The sequence below is a fragment of the Cephus cinctus genome, unplaced genomic scaffold (genome assembly GCF_000341935.2).
Source record: "Cephus cinctus unplaced genomic scaffold, Ccin1 Ccin1_scaffold0132, whole genome shotgun sequence".
Classification (NCBI taxonomy): Eukaryota; Metazoa; Arthropoda; class Insecta; order Hymenoptera; family Cephidae; genus Cephus; species Cephus cinctus.
Genome location: NW_014332865.1, coordinates 1,094,386 through 1,116,510, shown reverse-complemented (window position 1 = coordinate 1,116,510; position 22,125 = coordinate 1,094,386). Strand labels below are relative to the sequence as shown.

The 22,125-nt window shown below is 41.0% G+C and overlaps 1 protein-coding gene across 5 annotated transcripts in view; it reads right to left on the bottom strand.

Annotated features, from left to right (window-relative positions):
• Positions 1–22,125, bottom strand: part of LOC107263034 (leishmanolysin-like peptidase) — a 181,466-nt gene that overhangs the window by 103,331 nt on the left and 56,010 nt on the right. Inside the window, exon 1 of one of the 5 annotated variants that reach the window (XM_025080394.1) lies at positions 10,196–10,336. The exons of the other annotated variants lie outside the window; for them this stretch is intronic. Coding sequence (XP_024936162.1) covers positions 10,196–10,321 — 126 coding nt within the window. The 5' untranslated portion in view covers positions 10,322–10,336. Of the gene's footprint in view, positions 1–10,195; positions 10,337–22,125 lie in introns of those variants that run through there. 5 annotated transcript variants of the gene reach the window in all.

The following is a 22,125-nucleotide window of genomic DNA, read 5'->3' as shown; positions in this document are numbered from 1 at the left end:
TACACGGCAGCGACGTCATCGTGCAGCCTTTACAAGGTGGACCTCGATTGGTCGAAAAGTTACGACGTGAGCTTAATACGAAGTCAGGAAGTCCGTTGACTGTGTCCTTCGTATGAGCCATACATACTAAACCAGTTACTTCGACTTGCAAGCGGTACAGTGCTCTCTTGGTATAGGTTCGAGTTAACTGTTAGGTCATTTCCTATAACAAGATCTGGGACTTTGACACAAGCTAAATTACAGGAGCCAATAAGCGAAGACGAATCTTCCATCTCGCGATGGAAGGAAGTTGTAGCGAAACTCTAGAGCCTTCATTCGCGTTCCGATTCCAATCAACTACATTTCCATCACTTACCTTCGAGCCGAAGCCAACTTCAGCCAACTAATTAACTCCACGTGCAATCGGTCATTTGCCAAATACCTACGTATATCAGGAGCAAACTGTGCTTAGTTAATAGACAAGTATACACGTAGGAAGGCAGGTAGATAAGATTCTGTGATATTGGTTTTAGTCCTGCGAGCACGCACGTGACTAATATGACCCCCCAGAATTGTATGTGTAATTCTGGGTGTGTACCAAAAGGACGTTAAACTATGGCCAGTAAAGCGAACTGACGATCATAGACGTTCCTACTGAATGTTATGGAAGTCGCACTTGGCCAATGCGCTCGTGGGATTATTGCCTATTTCAAAGACTCGATTAATTGCGTTATTACGTTTGCCTGGGAACGACGCTTTGTTATTACAACTTGACTATACGAAACACCTTAAGGAAATTGCTATGTATACGCGGCGGCGCCTGCAGCGACGTGGGTCTCATTAAATTTGCATTTCATAAAAAATTCCACCACCGTCCCGTAATTAGTTGATTGCACTTGGACTGCTCCAAAGTGTTTTCTACCCAGCCCCTTCGTCCTCCACTACAACCCCTATTAGTTGTTTGATGTTACCGAGAGAAATACGAGAACGTCAGAGATGCTGACCTACGGATATTTATTCAGACCAATTCTTATTACTCGCTCGTATGGCGCTATTGAGGCAGAAAACACGTAGAAAAGTTGATCTTATCCGTACTTAATGTTTTATGCATGTTAAGGGATAGTTACGATGTTGTGAGGTAACCTTTAGGATTTAGTGAGAAATAGTATAGGGAAGGAACGTTATTTCTTTTTATTTCGACAGGGACGGAACGGCGTATTTGCGGGCCCAGGGCATTTGGTCCAAAAATTTCATATCCCAATTGTATGGGGCAATGGATTTCCTTTCTTATCTTCCTTTCCTTTCTTTATCTCGTTCTTTCTTTCTTTCAAGGACACACGCGAACGCGATAGGCGAAAAAGTGAGTTATGCCCGTTCAGGGGTGGAATGTTTTATCGCTCGTTGTCGGAAATTGGGTGGGTCGGTATAACTTCTCCTTCGATAAAGGCATTATTTAACGTGGGACTAATACGTGGAGAGGACGGGTCCAGGAGGACGGATGGAGGCGAGACGCAGCAGCTGAAGATGCTGGACGATGCTGATGGTAAGGGACGAAATTGGTCTTGAAATGAAAAAGAAAATTCGAAAGGGACCAACTGACTATATCACGATTCCATATCCAGCTCGAGCCCACGAGAAATGGAATAACGCGTGAGCCCTCTTGTAAAGTTGTTGCGTGGGAAAAGTCCGTTTTTATTATTTCGTCACGTAACAAAATGGATAAGGACAGAGAATACGAAGAAAAGGGGAAAAAAAAAAATTAGAAAGACAATTCAGCGAGGGAAAATTGATATTGAAGTCAGGCACAATTTCATGAGAATTACGATTTCAGTTGTATTTGACATTCGCGTGACGTAAAAACAGTTCCGGAAACGTTGTGGAAAAAAAAATGCCAAATTTAGCCTTAACGCTTCTGCATTGAGAATCCGCCAGCGTCGGGCGATCCATACAATCAGGCGATGGCTTCCAACTGTCTACATGCGCCGTAGGGGTTGTAAATCGCGGCGCACCCTCTCCGCAAAAAGAAAGGAACGAAAGTAGAAGAAAAAAAAAGATTAGTTATAAAAATAAAACAAAAGAGATTCCTTCCGGCAGCATATACGTTTTCGCAAAGCAAATAGTAATGCACAAGAACCATCCCTTGTGCGGTGTACGCTAGCGATTTGCCAACCATTGCCAGATAATAAATAATAAAGTTTCGTAATTTCACGAATAAGAAGTAAAAGCGATCGCGGCCATAGTCATTTCAATAAAGCTTAGTAAACATGACAAAATATACACAATACCACGGAAGCATATGGCGCAATACTCGAACCACCCTTAGAGCTTACTTCGTTCTACTTAAATATCCCTAGGTAAAAGAAAAAAAAAAAAGCATCGAACCCTCGAAATCGATTAGACGAGAAAACACGATTAGGCAGCAAAACTCAGAAGAGCTTTATCAATCATGTCAAATAAATATTTGATGTGAAAAAGGAGTGTCGCGTACCACTTACATGAGATTTAAGTAGGTTAGTGAGGGTGCGCCCTGAAGTCGGTCGCCCTTCACTTTCTTTCCGAGTAACTGAAAACCCCTGGGAAAAAGCTCTACGTACACATTCAAATTCGCCGATCACAATATCCTATTCATAACAGCCACCCATGTATCTAGATATATACATATAGTGTACCAGTTCCTGATGTTCCTCCTTGCTGCAGATAAATCAATCAATTCTTAGCTGGACAATTGGGAAGAGTGGGGGAGGTGAGGAATTTTGGAAAAATTAGAAATTTCTATTACTGTGCCACCAAGCCTGTCTGTGCTTATCTGTCTGGATCCTTTTTATTTTTTTATTATTTCTACTAGGTGATCCTACTCTAATTGTAACACCACATTAGAATACATATTGAAGATATCACATTGAATTAAATGACTGTACCGTACATATCTTACAAGTTTGACTATTAATTATCTTTCGAAATGTCTACTATCAATCCATATCACCTTTATTTCATATCCCATCAAGCACAGCTACATGCTCATTCATTCGGCCCAGGCAGTCAGCAAGGATATACCCCTACATAGTCGTACGTAATCTGATATTGGACCGCGCCCGGATTTTTGAAGCTCGCATTTATTACTCTACGGGCGAATGTCTGCCCGTCACTTCGTGCTTGAATTATATAGGCGCGACGACTCTCCCGTATTCTGCAATATTCATGATAAATGAGCGTGCACACGACAAAGACCTTGTATACGTACACGGCCGATAAAAACGCAGGGAATACGATTTTTACGTGAAATTCCCATACATTATACAGAAAGTTCAAACCCTATGCAAAGCCATGAAACCGCGATCGAAAGAAGCAAGGGTGGATGTGAGGAGATAGAAAAATTTGTGAAGACGACTCTCCCGTATTCTGCAATATTCATGATAAATGAGCGTGCACACGACAAAGACCTTGTATACGTACACGGCCGATAAAAACGCAGGGAATACGATTTTTACGTGAAATTCCCATACATTATACAGAAAGTTCAAACCCTATGCAAAGCCATGAAACCGCGATCGAAAGAAGCAAGGGTGGATGTGAGGAGATAGAAAAATTTGAAAAAAAAAAAAATAAAAAAAAAAAAAAAAAAAAAAAAAAAAAAAAAAACTAAATATGGAAGCATATACATACTTATCACGCGTGATATGGCCTAAAAATAAATATCTGAATCGTATATAATTATCCCGGGATTTTATTGGACATTGCCAGGAGTTAAGGCGAACGTGGTATTTTACGAACGAAGAGAGCATTTGCACGTGTAATTGTAAAATACGTGGATGCTGGAAAGTAACGAGGGATGAATATGGAACAAAGTTCCAATGCGAAATTCATTAATTTTCAATCGGTCACGTATACAGGCGGGGGGATAATTAGTGGTAGAGAAGCATTTTGACAATTGGAAAAAAAAAAGTTGCATAAAACGAGACGAAACGTCAATTCAGCTCACTGTGTATTCTTGAATTTCCATAAAGTAGTGGAGACTGTATTTTTTTGTCGATTCCTCACGAATCAACCATCCATGAATATTCGGAAGAATAATCGAATGCCATTGTCACGAAAATATGATAAACACGTTACCATAAATTTTCAAGCAACCATTTCGATTACACGCTTGTTTGTCGTTCGATCGTTTCTACCGCAATTTCCATCTATCCTTCGCTTTCTCTTCGCTACTGTCTCAGTTTCGCTATCACGTAACGCTATACCAGCCTTACCGGGAGCCAGATAGTAATTCGTTTAGTATCGAAGAAAGGCGAATGCGCCTCCTGACTGGGAGGTAGAATCGTTAGTTGTTATTAAAAAATGGCTTTTATCATCGTTCACGAATGGATGAACAGAGTCGTCCCTTCCGAGCGTCGTCAGCAATATCAATTACCCCACCGCAGTGAGGTTGAATGGAAATATTTTAACTCGATTAAACGAGGAGAATAATAAAGCAAATAGGCGTGTACGAAAGATTAACCTTTTATTTTTTCCTCTTTTAATACTCGGGTCAATTTATTATAAAAATTGGGTAATTTCAAAAAAAAACATCACCTGGTTGAACAATTAATGATAATACGTATACCGAACTATTGAACTTTATTGCCAAGGGTCAACTATACATATATTTCAAGTAAGGGATGAATTTAGGGGATGACGATAATAATTCGAGCATGGGGTCGATCTCGTGACAATCAATGCGCGTCCCCGTGAAATTTCATGTGCTTAAAAAAATCTATTTCTCGACTATTCCAAGTGCTGAAGCACGACCAGGGTCAAAATATCTATAGAAGTACGACCCCCTCGAGGGCAAATTTTTTACGATCATCTCAGAAACGACCGCTGTCGCCAGGGCTACGGAAAACTCCCTTAAAGGGCTGAAAAATTGCAGGGATAATAGGGATCTCACGTTTTTACAATAGACCCGGAGGGCAGCGTTGGCGAATTTGCCTGGCGGGGATGGAATAAACGATAAATAATACAAAAAAAAAAGTCAAGGGGGTAAATTGCTTGGCTCACTGGTCGGCCGGTATCATCAAGTTGTGGTTTGGGGTTGATGTCTGAGGGTAGAAGGTGAAAGGTATCTAAGAAAACCTGAATGGAGGATCCGGCAAGTTACGTTATATCTACGATAAACTTTTATAGAGGAATCGATAGAACCGTATTCGTGCAGCAGAAAAATGGCTTCTTGGTTTGTTTCCTTCTTTCTTTTGTCCCCCGATAGCTATATAATGTCTCATTGAAATTCCACTACTAACTGTAGTTAATGCGAGACACTGAAGTCCCATGACGATATGAAATTCTCGAGAATTGTTTATCCATACAGAAAGGGACTAACCATACAATGTAGGGGTCCATCGCATTAGAATTCATGAACTGCATTGGCTTCCCGTGTAATACAGGTTCGACATGTTCCATTACGTAAACAGCTCCCATTCGCAAAACCGTTAACAGTAACGCGCGTAAATATTCCAGTTTAGGATTACGGTAAGTACACAGATATACCGTGTCATTATAGCATGGGATTTGCCAAATTTCCAAAATAACACTATAAAATTTCAATTTCACCATAGAACAGATAATTTCCTTCCACCCTGAATGCTGTATGCTGTCGGAAGAGATTTTAAGGTGAACAAAATCTGAATTTGTTATGTAAAATTTTTTCCTTTTTTTTTTTTTTTGGTTTCCTTACTCCTTCCACTACTTTCGCTTGATATGCATTACGCACGCGTGTAAATTTTTGGGAGAGCTGGTGAAAGGACGGAAAGCACGTATGACGGGATTGTCACTCCGCACACTCGGAAGCTCTTCGATCCCCTAAGGGTTGAAAGGAGCACTCACGGGGAGGAAATTCGTTTTGCGTGGCGAGCCGGAAGTTCCGGAAGCGAATACTAGCGTCTTCAAAGCCCTTTAGGGTTTTAATATTTAAACGGAAACTTTGTCGTAGTAACGCGGGATCTCCGTGTTAGAAAAACAAGTTTCAGGTTTCTACGCTCGGTTGAATATATTTTTATCTAGTCTCAAAGGAAGCTGCAGGTACTGCACAGTTGATGATGTGCAGTTGCTCCTCGCTGCCTCCCAGAGCTAACGCATCGGGGACCGACAGAAAGAGAAATACTTGGATTCCCTGATTTTCTCGTACGTTGAACAAGACTTTGTCCGATGAATGAAGATAAATTCTGCCAAGGAACAATATGGGCTTTGGAAAAGCCTAAGCCGGCCGGCAGCTCCCGAAAGTTGCGAGTGGAGGAGATTAGGAGGAAAATGGAAAAGCCTTGATATGACAGTAAAAAATGGTACCTTTCGGGTCAAAGGATAATATAAAAAATATTATTCACGAATTTCATTCCCTAAAAAATATTCATACTCCATTTTATACTTTTCTATATTAATTCTTTACTCTTTAACTTTCATTCGAGTCCCACTTTTTTTTATGCCACTTTTTTATGTCACTTTGATCAACTTTTATAAACCACTTCAACTTGCCAATCGAACGCGAACTGGTCAGACTTCCTGTTTGAGGTTAGGTTACCTACGTGGGTACATATGTCTTCCAAGAGTTCGTATATCTACCGTACGTACCCACGAGACGTATCTATCGAATTCGGCTGGACGATAAATCGACGAATGGCTGGAAGCCAAATATCTAACCTAGACTGACCTCACCAATATATGACAAGATAGAGAACTCTCTATAAGGACGAAACGTGTTATTCCACTTCCAACTAGAAATCGTTCAGACGAATTTTCATAGACGGAAACGTGCTTTGATTAACACACGTTAACCTCTAGACTGCCAAGAAAGTCCCTTTCGGTACTCTGGACAATTTCTAAATTGTCAACCACTAGTATGCTATAATCGTGCGCGAAGTTGTGAAAAAAAGATCACTATTTTTTCAAACATTAGCAAAAGCCCATAAAACTCAAATAGAACAACTTAGATACATTCGCCATACATTCCTCACTGTACAGTGCAAAACAGCCGTCATATAAATTATACTGGCGCCCAGAAATTGTTCCTAAATAAATGATTCGCTATTCACGAAATTCAGTACAAACATAATACACGCATTGCTGTAATACAAGCCCATTAAACAAATGCCTCAATTTCCCTCGACCATTACCACATTACGTGTACGTATTATTGGCGTTCGTATTCGTATTGAAGGCAGAAAACGACATAACGCCCTGCCGCTTAAATTAACAAGGAACTTTTGATTCTCAAATAATTTAGTGACAGCACGATGACTCCATGACCCAAATAATCTGCTGAAGGCAAATTGATAAAATTACAGGTGCCATTGATGCGTGATGTTCGACTTGTGACGTCAGACGTTCTACGTATATTATTATAATAGTGCAATGCTCAAGGAACCCAGGGTAGAAATTGAGTTGAACCCTTCCGGCAGTCCAAGTCTGAGATACATTAAACTTCACAACCTATTTCCGAAGGTCTTGACAGGAAATCAGAGGCGAAGACTAGGACTGTGTTCAGAAATTCACTGATAGTACCAAAAGGTCCGTTCTCAAATGAAGCACGGTTGACTGTAACTTCGTCAGTGACGTCATGAATCTCGATGACCTTCGAACCCCAGTTACCGCAGCCAGCGAGGTCAGGCAGTAGCGTACACTGCAATCCGTTATACTTTTTAAGGTTCTACCAACAGTAATGCAAAACTTAAACCCATTTCTAGTACGATTGGGTGACGTTGTAATCCGTAGTACTCGCAGCAGATTTCGGAACACAGCCTAGGTCTAACTTTGTTGGTGATCTAACTTAAACTCAGTGAAACCTCAGTGGCTGCCTTTCCTCTCTTCATCTTCTTCTTCTTGTTCCTTGGTTGACTTTATGCTCTCATAGGAGGCCAAGTGCCAGGGTTTTTTTTCTCTTGACCTCAGGTCTACGTAGTGAGGGCACACGCCAGACCTGACTCTCGCGTCGAAGCACATATCTCACGTATATTGCAGTCATCAGCATCGGTCGTCCTTTACGGACTTTACCTATACGTGCCTATGGTACAGCTTACGTACACGTACTGGCATACTAGCTACGGAGTCATAATACTTTCCCTGTGAACAAGCTTTAAGGATCCACTCCATACCATATACATAGAATCTCATTAAAGTTATACCGTACAGCACGTATTCGTGTATCCCTAAACCAGCTAGGAAACTACATAAATACAGGATACCAGGTTACGTATGTACCAAAGTATCCCGTGGGATGAGTATACACATATGCAGGATCCCCGTCGATCGCGCAATTACACACGTGGAACAGGCGCGGTTTACACGTCCATAAATTATGCTTCGGCAGGAAATTATTTTGCTTCGCTATAGAGAGCGCAAATAACGATCACGGTAGACGTGGCTAACGATACGGCGGGAATTAAAAAATCGCGAGATTCGCAAAAAATATTGAACTAAGGTATAGCGCTTTGACGATACATCGATAACTTTATGGTAATAAATAAGGGTATATACGTATATACGTTGAGCACAATTGACTAATTCAATCTTATATGGGTATACGATATAACGTATGGAATATATTAGCTGGTGGTAATAACGGTAACTTAATGGCGGTTCCCGGGAACCCTTTATGCATTAGACACTTTCCACAGGGGTTGGTTCCGCACCTGCGACACTTACGAGCCTCGAAGGTTACGACTGCACTTGTACCTTGTTGGAACGAGGAACCCGGGGTAGTAAACCCTTGGCATTCGATATACGATCCTAAAGCCCCTATATCGCGAGCCAGCTGTAACGTTTCTATACCTGTATCTTATGGTGTGTATGGAAACTACCCCTAACGTATATGCAGAAGGTTGGTCCACGTTTATTCAGGATTTGCTGACCGGCGATAGTAAATTAGCTAGTAAATCATTTACGTCTCGCGTTTACGGAGTCGATAAGGATTCTGGTTCCATGTCTGACCAACCACGTGGACAACTACTGCCTGTACGGAACGTAATACCTCAAGTAGTACGACCTACTACCCCATAATTCATAAGACGTCCTTGATAACCAGGGATGAGCCTTGATGTTTCAAACATTAATAATTATTAGGGGATTCGTACCTATATCGGTGGATAGCGCGAATTAAGGTACGTTCATAACTTTATATATTGGTTCTCCAGTAGGATAACGTTGGTTGGGTGTTCTTGTTTCTCAATTGAGAACGTCGTAAAATTTTAAGGACTCGAGTCACGTTGTATCCTAAAATCTAATTTTGCGAAACAACCCTCGGTGTGATAAAAGCTTTAACTAATCATGCTGGTTTAATTTGTTTCAAAAGTCATCTTTCCAGACTCTTCTGTCAGGTATATATGTTGTTGCGTGACTTGTACTATTGGTGTAACGTGACTAAGGTGCAACTGGCGAATGACTTTGGTTACGAGATTATGTCGCTGCTGTGACTCGAATTATTTTAACGTAGGGCTAGGACCGTTTTTGTTTCCAAGTTCGCGCAATAATTTCATTTACGAACGACGGTAACGTTGGAAAAATATTTATCCTGGGATTGTTTGCAGAGAACGAGCGATACGTACCGTATTTCAATTCGATCTCGTATCCGTGAGAAATTCACCATGTGAACGTTATATTTTTAACCTCAAAGTACTTAAATAAATATAAGGACGCCACTTTGCGTTGGGAAAGTTTGTACGTTAAATTATGCAGACATATATATATATATATATATATATATATATATTTTTTAATTTTCTTTCGAACCGGATGAAAAAAATGTCATGTCCTTACATGTGCCGGATTCGTCTTGAAATCCTCTAACAGACAGGCGTAAAAAAATTATATGTTCAGTTGCAAAAAATTCAAGGTAACCTTGAAAAAATCTTTAAAAAAAGGGTTGACCAGTAATTTTTCACTATCGCCTTAAAGCTCTCTCGAAACCATGCAAAAGCTGATAAACACATTTTCGATCGGACTGCTAGTAACAAAGTAATCTCTACTGATCACGCTCCGTGGTCCACCCTGTATATTGATTCCTCAAAGATTTTTTAATATCTTTACGGCACTAAGTGATTCTGTCCGTACAGCGGATACAAGTGGCACCGTTCTCTGCCAATTTACTCCGTGGAAGTTCCCGCTGTCGGATATTTGCCAAACTACCTGTCGAAAGTTGAACCGCGCGGTCGGCACCAGTTTGCGCATAGTTCGAGAGATGGATAGTCAATGTTACCTGACAACAGGGCTTCAGCGAGGCATCCCGGCGGTTCGCGTAAATTTCTCGTATACCGCAGGGCTTAAAGTCAGTTTTCATGGAGACAGAACGCATACCAGGTTCACGAATGTGAATAGATGACATGACCACTATGAAGTGCAGTACAGGGACGAACGAGGTCAACGCTCCCTTAAAGATGAGATATGACGTTGTCTTACCTGGAAGAAAAAAAAAAGAAAAACAAAATTAGATGAAAGAAAAATCTTACAGTGTAATAACTATGTTATTACAGTGTAAAAACATACAACAAGTTTTCCATTTCAAATCACGTATGTACAGTTGGTATTGGAACGTAAAAAGAGAAACTAATTTCCGGAGCAAAATTCGAAACCGTGAAGTTGATATGGCTGAATCTCAGAATAGCTCGAGGAATTGAAGCAGAAACCATCTCTCTTTCTTACGCTACCCCTGTTGACCCGCACGTCTTCACTAAGCCTTATACAGGCACGTCGTGCCCAGGTGGTGATAAATGGGATGACTCTTTGGCAGGGAGTATAAAAAGCATCCCGGAATCCTATTTCCGGTAAGGGGAGTACAGGTTATTCCTGATGGTAGTTGCGGTACCGAGTTGCCTTCTCTACCACGTAAACCTTGTCCTATCCCAATAGCTGGGAGGGGGGGGGATCTTTATAATTCGTAGAATTTCGCTAGCGCTGTAACTTTGTGTATTTGCATAAGGCATATATATATATATATATATATAGTATACCCAACTCCACTATGTTCTCACACTGCGTATATTTCGTTCGCAATTTCAACCAGCAAATCGAAAGGGTGTATACGGTGAAATCTGATGAACATAAAGATGACGCTCGGAGGATAATATCAGCTCAATTTCGGACCGCTGTCGTTCACAGCAGGGCAGCGTCAGGTCCCCGCCCTGGGTAGTGTCTTCCGACTTAAATTTTCCAGGACGAGACCCGGGGGACTTGCAAAATGGCCCGAGGCGGTTTTTCACATTGGAAGGGTGACTAGGGAACAAGAATAAGGGAGGAATTCCTAGCAGGACGAATCCTGAATTTTAAGATGAGTACACGAATCGACCCCTTTACGTTTTTCTCGTTTTGCACGGGGGGTGTATTACTGTACAGTCTGAATATTCTTGGGGGGATTAAAAATGAAGAATTTTTATGGCCATTTTTTTTTATTGAATATACAAACTATGCACCGATGCATACAGACAGCTGTGCGATCGGTGTCCCTCGCGGGAAGTGACGTCACGCGTTGAAGATTCACCGAACGATAAATTTCATGACTTTATAGAAAAGTATGGCTACGTGAAACGTTATCAGTGACGAACTATCGGTACCATGGGACAGAGCGCGTGTCGACACGAAAGAGTAAAATAAAATGGGGATCGGAGTTTATAGTTGGCCGATTATATCCTTTAAATCATAAATCAAGAAAATCGTAAAACTTGCGTTTTGTATATTAAGGTTTTTTTTCTTGAACGGTATCGATTACGAAAAAATCGTAAACTTCTTCGTCGGTCGTTGAACGTTCGTTCAAATTAATTGTAGGCTAAAATGAAGCGGCTTCGGATTTACGCTGCCATACGATACTATAATACCTGACACTATAAAAGAAACGGCAACGTGGTATTTACGAGGCTCCTGGCACTTTCATTAACGAAAATGAAAGAAAAAGAAATACAAGGAAAATTTTAAAAAAATATCGCAATCCAGCCACGTTAACAATTATAACTATTGATTTAACGTTAATGTACCGAAGCGTGAAGTTAGACATAAATGACGATTGAAAAATGAAAAATGATAAGAAAATCGAAAAAAAAATTCAAAATTGACGATTAAAAATCAGCGAAAAATTTAACTTGTTTTTTTTTCGCTTTGTCGTAACTTCCACACGGTTTCATAAACTTGTCATACACGTGTATACATATATGTACACACGAGGGATTTTCACCAAGAATTTCCACTATGACTTCTGCGTCACGCGTGCCTGATTCTTGATGAAAAGTATTTGGGGCGACGAGAATGAAAAAAATTTCCAATGTCAATATTGGTACCGGGTAAGTCAACCCGATTTATAGTAGCAATGATAAAAAAAAATAATTATCTACAGGTAATATATCTCCGTTACGTAATTCATATATACCTATACACAAGGATAGAAACCGCAGTCTGCAGACTGCTATATACAGACGACGAAAAGTAGAAAAATGAAGTTCTGGTCAGCCGTGTGGATATATATAAATTAATATTAACGATCGACCAGCACGAACGAAGAGCAGAAGAATATCCTTTCATTTTTATTATTGACGTAAAGTGGCGAAACGTGGGCCGTAAAGGCAAGATCCGTAAAGGTCGAGAATGTGCATGCTAATGGGAAATCAAAAATTTACATGTGATCCGACACTTTCATAAAACTTGCATATTGCGAAGGAGCTTGGTAACCAACCCCAACCATCCAGCAGCCTCTAGCAAGAGAGCGTAATAACTTTATCGAGATCGCGTGTTACAACGTAAGACTTAAAGCCGGTAATAGCTCGATACAATACGTATCAAACGCTTCCGTTACATACATAAAGAGACAGTAAAAAGGGAGATAGAAGGAAAGACCTTCCCGTGGTACAATTAAAGTATAGAAATTGAGCAGGAAGTAAGGAAAAATTGTTATCCCTTTAAACGAAATGAGAATAAAAAGTTCACGATGCACGAAACACGACGATTTCATAATCTTAATGGCGATAATCAACTCTCAACAAAGTAACTCTTACAAAGTAACCGAACGAAAGGGCTGTATACGGCATTTTAGATTATTGGCCATGATATAATTCGATCTAGATTAGTGCGTAACGTTACCGCGAGAACACAAAGGACCTGACTCCGCAGCAGCACGCCATCGACACGCTCAAATATCCCTGGATCATGCGACATTCGTTACAGTTATTTACTTAAGGTCTGGAGCGTGTCATGGCGCCATGCACGATACACCAAGAGCTCTCTAATCGGCCTCCCTAGATAGGTGAGATATTCGATGCCTGTATATACCTATAGGAAGCAAAGTACAGATATAATATACACAGTCAGAGTCCCGTTTCTTACTGTTACCTCTCAACCACTCGCCCCTGATTCCACCCTCTTCGAATAACAGACCGGGATCTCAGGGTTATAGCAGTGGCCCTTGCGACAGTGCAAGAAGCCACAAAGCCCTTACCTGAGTGCTGTGTGAAGTTGTACGCGAAGTTAGCACCTCGAAAGTAATAATTTCGTTTTTTGGCTTTAACCGTCGGAGGTATTTCCAAAAAGTATCAGGAAATGTAGAACTATTCCGGGTGCTACTGAAAATCACTTAGTTTTTTTTAAATTTTTAAAAAATCAGTTACCAACTTCAAACCCGTTACATGACGTCACTGTCGTACTATCATAATCAGTCTTGTCCTACTTTCGGGGGGATGCCAGCAGAAATGGCTCGAGGGTGCATTTAGCGACTGGATATTGCCACCTTATTGGAAAAAAAGGACTGCCGGAAAAGACGTCAGTATCCCCATAGACCTGGCTCCACGAGGTTTACGTGTTAACACGATAGCTATGTTTGTACGTAATTTATACAGAGGAGTGTGTGTTATAAAAATAGGAAAGAAAAAAAAATGTCAAACAATCTCGAGTAACATTTCACATGAGTGCCCTACAGGGCTGCTAGGTATCGTTCTTTGTGCTGGATGCCGGGGGGTGGTTGTTTATGTCCACTCTCAGGAACGGATCCCTAGTCCCGGTTGCCTTTTGGGGTAGTGTGCATGTGGTCTGGAAGGTTGGTATAACGGGTGGACAAATAGAGGTCAAGAATCGCCTTATAGAAGGCGCTATGGGATGTTCTCGAGGAGTAAGGATGGACAAGGGGTGTACTTAGGGTCGTGCTCGCTATCATGGAACTGAATCCGACGTTAATCCGAGTATAGAACGCCCAGTTGTGTTGGGATTGTTACGTGGAGGAAAATCTGGACAGGCAGGCTTCGTTGAACTGGAAAATACAAAGGGACAACGTCAGCTGGTGCTCGAAGCAGCCCCCGTCGATTTCGTCTGTGAAAACAGTGCTGGCAATTGTGCGTTTTCTGTACGATAGGCGAACCTTAGATACGTACGCGTTATAAGCACCAACGAGTATAGAGTAAATAATCGAAAATAGCAATTGTAGAAATGATATTGGATAACGTTATTAATTGAAGATAAAGTTATGTTTATTGAAATAAAGAAAAATTATTATAAAATAAAAATACCCCATTCGAGCAATCAAGTAGGTACATATTTGGGCTGTCAATTATATTTTACACATGAATTTCTACCATTTTTCTATATCCGTTTTAATAGTAATTTCCGAAATCGTTGGGTAGGTTAAGTCATAGTAGAAAACTCTGACAGGGTTAGGTTAGGCCACAGGAAAATATACTAACCTTCGAGCAAGAAACCGACGTCGATATTAAAGTTAATCGAACGACGGAAAGCACCGAGGATAAAGGATGGTCACGTGGATGGTTAGACGAGAGAGAGAAATATCTCCAGCAGGTAAAACTCGACGTGGCTGACAGTTCGGTTAACGAACGCCAATGGGAAACTCGTGTAGGAATCCCGTCAACAGTTCTGAGCAAAAATCAGCTCGTATGTTTCACGAGCTGTTTGAATGTCGCATCGCATTGCATAACGTCACGGAAAAAGCATCCTGAAACGAACCGAAGCATTTGCCTGTAACTGACTGTGACACATTTTCAAAGTAACTCAAAATTAGAGACGTTAATCCGAAAATAGATATTTACTAAATCATTATGTCGTTTTACAGTATGCTACATTTTTATTGATACACTTATGTCAATTTGCCAATTATAAGCTTTCCGACGAATTATACGAATTTAGACGAAATTATACGAACAATATTGACTAACGAACAACGGACAATTTGTTTTCATACAAACTTTCCATTCCTAATATGCTTGACAAAGGAAGGTTCCCCAATTCGTACCAGCGACAAAGTCGACGATTGTGAACGCAAACCCACGACCATTTAACACTTAAATAAACCTAATGTCAATGACCCCCTCAGTCGTGTCTGACACGTATTTACTTTTACTACTAGCCGACTGAATACGTTATATCGACGCCGACTATATCGTTATCAAGGTCAATCGATTTATCCAGAAAATTATCATTGATTTGACTAAGCACAAAGGTACATATATATAGGTATACCATACAAACAGGTTCGTCAGATATCACAGGGTAATAACAGCACACAGATATACCCTGTCTATAGAAATAATATATAAAGCTTGAAAATTTCATTCGCACTTAAAAAGTGTTCCTTAAATAAGGTCTGAATCCTACACCTTGCTCCCTGCTATAATAAAGCACGGCGAAAATCGGCATTATACATTTAACAAGAATTCATCCCTCAAAGGACGCTCGGAATCTACGAAACGTACGAAAGCCCGTGCTTTCCCTAAAATTTCGAGGTTTCGCATCCGTCAGAAGTAACCCTTGAAAATTTTGGGACAACGCAATCCCCTGCAGGGTCGACAAGACTCGTTCCGCAAAATTCATGAAAATTGTCCAGTGTCAAATGCCAAAAGCAGAACAGACGGCACAATGCTAATTGAACAAACGTGGGATTGCATGTTCACCGTTGGGAAAACAGCATCCCCCCGTCCGTCATTCTAAAACACGGGTAACTTCATTTCTTTCATAATTTTAGCAATGGCGTAACAATCGCCATGCTGCCTGTCACTCGCCATTGAATTGCTATGAAATCTTCGAGTGGACGGGGTACTACGAAAATTTATATACGCGACTGGCTAGGTATGATCTAGAGACTCATGCATAGATGCATGCTTGGTTAAATATGCATGAGTTTCGTACGGATTCGTTCGACCTAACCTAACCATCTAGGGTCATACTTTTTACATGGTATACGATTATACGTCGCGATACTTCATAGGAATGGTATCGATCGTACGATGCATATGTGGATTGGGACTCCTTCAAAGTGGACCACATCTCTGTATACATTTATCTTACGACTCTGGAAACGCTCGCTCTTCGCCCGAAGATCGACGCCAATTTCCGATTTCATAATAAAGCATCCTCGCGATTTATTCTTATACCGACGAGATGGGAATAAAGTTAAACTTTTTTTTTTTTTTTTTTTTTTTTTTTTTTTTTTAACGGAATAAATGCACTGTATTTAACTACGTAAAATACCTATGTCTCTTCGCGGTATATAAATCCGCAATATGCGGACGTGTTGCATACCTTTGAAACGTTTGGAAAATACGCCAGTCGAAATGCTGGGGTGCAATTAACGTGGGGAAGCACTCTCTTGCGTAGGAAGTTCTAGTGCAAACAAAACTTTTGGTACGCCGAGCGCCCGAAGACTCCCCAAAGGGCAAGAATAATGACGGTAACGCGTCGATAACGCGAGTCTGATGAAAAATTTTGGGAATTCAACTAATTAATAATTACGGGCACTGATGACGTCATAGTTTTTAATCTTAAAAGTTTACCGCATAAAATGAAACGGATTCGGGATACGTTTCGAAAATCCACCGATCAAGAGTCTCTACGAATTATCATAGTATACTGACCGTATACAGCTCTTGTAAATAATTATACGGTTATGCCACTGTAATCAATAGTACAATGTTCAGGGTATGGCTGAACCAGAATTCTATGGAGACAATGAAACCATATTGCTACACTGTTTCTAAGGTGTGTACGCATCTGTATATTTATATGCATATACATAAGTAGCCATTACCTCGCAGAATAACGAAGCGGTCACGAGGTCCTGGTTGAAGAAAATAATCATAACGTGCTTCCATGGTTATGCATTGGTCCTATCGGTGGAGGGTTGAAACATCCCTCTGAGAGGGGAGGACGATATTAAATCGCCACAGAGCGCCGGAAGCGCCGACTCAAACATACTTCACCTCCCTTAGCAAACTTCATCGCGTTCCGCCCCTGCACTCGGGGATGAATTTTCGAGGATGCTTTCAGGTAGAGAAGATAGATAGGAATGTTAAAAAAAATCAGAATGAGAAAGGTAAAAGAGTAACAGTATTTCTGCTCTCGCTTATCTCCAATAGCCGCTCGTAACTTTTCCATCGTTTTTTTTTTTGCTTCCACTTTTATTAGCGTTCTCGCGTCTATATATTTTTCTTTGATTTCTCGCTTTCGAAATACCATCCTACAACATATCGAACGAAATCTACCCTGTGTATTTACGAGCGGTCTCTCGCGTGCTGTATCAAAAAGGGAAACATAGTAAATTTAACACAATATATATGTGTATATACACTATTCCCTATAGAGTAGCATTACTTATTGGACCTAAAGCTATCTGGTCTACGTATCTATACTCGTACCTATGGTGCAGTAACCAACTTCAATCCCATAACTTGACTTGATAAGCGATTCGCGCAGAGACGGCGCAAAGCACCACGTGGCATAAAGGCCTTTAAGCTAGTAACCGATTAGGTTTATCACTGGAGCAGTAGATACGTAGCTCCTAGCACTGGCTTGACCAGTGGTCAGTTCTAATCGGCCTAAACAACGAGATTATCTAGCTAATTGGTATAGAGGAAACGTAGGCACGCATACGTGTATATCGAAGCAATGTAATGGATGAGGGAAGATATTAGTTCCTGTTACGTATAAGAGTGCAAAAGGTGCGAAATGGGTATAAGACACGTGAGAAAAGACACGGGGGGGCTGGAATTCTTTTTACTCGTGCGTTCAATTTCAAGGAAACTCGATAGACTTCAGCTGCTATCGAAACTGATTTTACTTCTGTATCATCTCTCTTCGAGCTTCTGGATTTGCTCGTCCCTTCCGAATAGGGGCTGACGGGATATACGCCGAATATTTGAACTTTCCAAGAGCCCTTTTTTCCCCCGAAAGATCTGCTAAGAAAGTTCGGACTTTACGAACCCCGCCTAACGATATCCCAAGTCCATCCTGCAAGCCAACTTCGAACTTCAAACTAATTTCGTCGATACTCCTTCCCGTGTGCTGGACTCATGAAACTCTGACCTTAGCCCTTTTCGCCTCCGAGACTCGGCTACGTACGTGGACGACCTTCCGGTATAGCAGACATCGGTCGTCTGAACGGGTACGGGATATCGAACTAGGAACACGGACAGGCATTACGTTATATGAGGACGTTAAAGTTTTATTAAAAAAAAAAGAAAGAAAAAAAATGAGGTTTACGAGGAAATTTCAAGTAGGATGTTAGATCGAAGATTATAATTTTATATAAGAAAAGATTATAATTTTTCAGATGGCTTACGAATAAAACTAAATCGAATACGTATATTAGGTAGAATATATTTAGATATTCTTTTATTATGACCATATGAATTAATAGAGCATATAACGAAAACGTGCGATGTAGATTCTGATGTATTATTCGCAAATGATTTAGCGTTTGATATAAGACGGGACAAAAATTTCCTTAGACCAATCGTGCAGGCGCGAATAAATGATTCAGGCTGACTTGGGGGTCGAATGTCAAACAAAATTGGATATTAAATATTCACCGAGGTCGGAAGGCTCGAAAGTCCTAGGGGACGCCGGCTTACTTCCGCCTGACATAAGGAACCGTACAAGTAGAAGAGGAACGATAAGGAAAGCCTCGAAGCAGCTTGTCAGCTACTTAAGTCCTCGGTACAGGCTGAGCTGAATATGAGAATTCCTGAAGGCAACCGCGTCCTGTATTCCTTCCTGGTGGAACGAAGTTGGACATTCCTTGGGGATGGACGCGTAAGGATGCAGCGGCCATCAAGCGGATATTGCCCAGTGTAGACAGACAGGAGGACAGGAGACAAACGTATAAGCGTCTTTCTTATAGAAAGAATTTGAAAATAAGTTAATACGATCCTTTTAATTTTAATTTTATCGATATTCTTTATACTCAACAACTCATTTTCTGCACAAGGACACTTATAATCTTTGGTCCTCGTCCAGGAACTCGAAGAACCTCCTAGGAGCTTGCGCTCATTGGTCCGTCAAATTGGATCGCGTCTGGCTCCAGTGGCGTCGTAACTGCCGCTTAGAAATAAAGCTCACCCTCCTTTCTATTCGGACTGTCACGGAATCCTCTTTCGTGCTGAGATTTTTCTGTTTCTTTTTTTTTTTTTGGTACGATGTATATACATATATATTCACTGTAATATGTATATACAAAGGTCTGGGATATATGCATAGGCAGTCACTGCAGTCGTGATATCAATACTAGCTCATGGTCCGGTATTACTGCGAATTGCAAGCTCTTGGGAAAACGGTGCTGTATTGTTCACGAAGCTCCTCTAGGCAAACTTCATCACGAATGGGTGTCGCAAAAGACGCTTTTCTCGACAAGATTTTTACCTTATGTCCAGGAGGATTGGGGAAATATATATTTATATAAGGAAGAAGTCACTTAATAATATTATACGTAATTTTATACGTGTTTCTCAGGAGTATTGGGTCATCCGAAGATGGTTCCGTCTATTTGATTTATATTAATTGTCATGGTAAAACCATCTTCAGGTGGTATGGCTCTGCACTGCAAATCAAAGTGTGCAGCGAAGTGGGCTGTTGCTTATTCCTCGTATGGTAGTCACTTTTGACACATTTATACGTCCGTTGTTTATACGTTGTTTTTACGTCAAAATACATGGGAGTAACAAGACGTACACGTAAACAAATTATTACCGTAAAAGGGAGAGGGAACAAGGCACACTTGGACTTTCAGTGCAAATAACCGTGTGTATGTACGTACAATAGGCTTTTGAAGTTCCACGTGTTTCAGGCGACAGAACGGAGAGACACGTGTGGTGGGTATAACGTGGGATATAGAATATCCGAAACCATTTAGAACTTACAGCCGCTTGAAAACATAGGAAAATATGGTAAAAGTCCATTCGGCCATGTAAAAACATCGTTCCACCACTGACGTTCCCCCCGTACAATTTTCACGTGATACAGAAAATTCGATCCCCACGTAAAATAATACTCTGTCAGATGTATAGGAGAATAATACTAGCCCTATAACGTGGTTTTGGAAACAGGACAAAATAAAAAATTTCGACTCAACCCGTATGAAAATGAACTATTAAGTGAACATTCGATGGAAGTAAAATGGAAAAAAAATTGTTCTGTAATATTCGAAAATTATTTAGCCTTATCAATCAGAAATGTTAACTTTATATAATCATTATCAACTACCATCGCTAACTATCCATACCTAATATTTGGATACTTCGCACATATTTTATACTAAAAGTTACACAATCAGCTGGTACAGCAACCCTAAATATTTTCCATAAAGTGGTATTCTTCTACACATGGGTTAGACGAAGTATCAGCAAATCCTTCGGATGTAATTGTATTTACGATACCTGCTAATTCCAGTATGGCAACGCGAGCTTGTCGAAGGACCTAAGGAAACAGCATTCGAAAGATCCAGGATGAAGATCAGGATTAGCTTAAGCACGTCTGCCTCAAGAAGTTATGTTCGAAGTATCTCCGACAGGGTATAGAAGTTGATCTAGGAGGTTCTAGAAGCCTTGGTAGAGAACAGTAAGGTAGGGTTGGGTCGTTATCCAAGCCGTCGATCGACCAGCGCTCGGTGGCCGGAGGGTTCAATTCTCTGGTTCGAGATGGAAGCCTTGTCGGGACACTTGACTTCGCAGAATTGCAATTACGCTCAAGAAGATCCGATCAGAGCCTACATCCTCGTCATTTTGGTATCCGGTCTATCAGATCCTCGTAGATTGCACGACTTACTGACCTTTTCTTCCTGATTGGGAGTATATTGGATAAGTCGAAAGTTTTGCACATCTAAAAAAAAAGGTAACTGCTAGCTAATGAGAGACAAAAGAAAAGGTAGAATCAATCTGGAAGTAAACTTAATAACGTTAGAAGAAGAGAATTGAGTCTTGTCCGAACGTCTGAACGATACCCTAACCTTAAATCAACGTTCGCAGAATAAATCCTAGCAATACGTATAGGTTAGGGTAGCGATGTCGCTGAGAATCGACACAGTTAAATAAATAGATACCGTCGTGAAAAGAGCTCCGAGATTTGGACAAGGGAAGCCCGAGAACGTCATTCGCAACTCGGTAGGAACGTCTGTTTCCTTTAGTTAGCTTATCCCGAGCCGTGGATTAGAGGAACGGTGAACCGTGAACCGGAAACTCGGAGCTCTGCAATTTGTTCACCGAAGTGGTCCATCAATTGAGCTTTTAGAGATGCCAGCAGGTCCTTCTGTGTTCCTGAGGTTGCTCCTGGTCTCCACCTCCTACGCTTGTACTAGTTCCACCCTATTTCCCAGATATATCCGCACTGGTAGTGACGTAAGATCAGCTAACCATGTCAGTTTGACTTGATACGAATTCCAGATGATGCCATTATCCCCTCCACGGGAGCAACTCCTGGCGTACGTCTTCTCCATCCTCGGCAAGACAGCGAGGTATTTATATAACCAGGCCCGAAGACTATCGGCGTTCCAGCTCGTTTAGCTCTTCGTATTTCCCGTCACGAACCTTCGAGTTACCTAGGACTCGTCGAACGAGAATTCTAGGATCATTTGAATATGCTGAGTAAAGGGAACATGATCCGCACACTTGCCAAAGACTCGTTAGACAATAGAACGTTTTTTGCGTGGCAAAATTTCCGTCCCTATAGGGTGCCTCGATAGTAATGGCCATTATCTAGAAAGTTTGCGGTTCATAAAAAGTCTGAGGTTGGCAGGACTGCTGAGCTCAAAGAGCCGATCCTGGGTATTCCGGTTATTCAGCGACCAACTCGCCGAACTACCCAATCTCGCACTCTGAAGCGTAACTGGGGAGATGATAAAAAAAAATTTGACCTCGTATATTTAGCAATAGCACACCCACC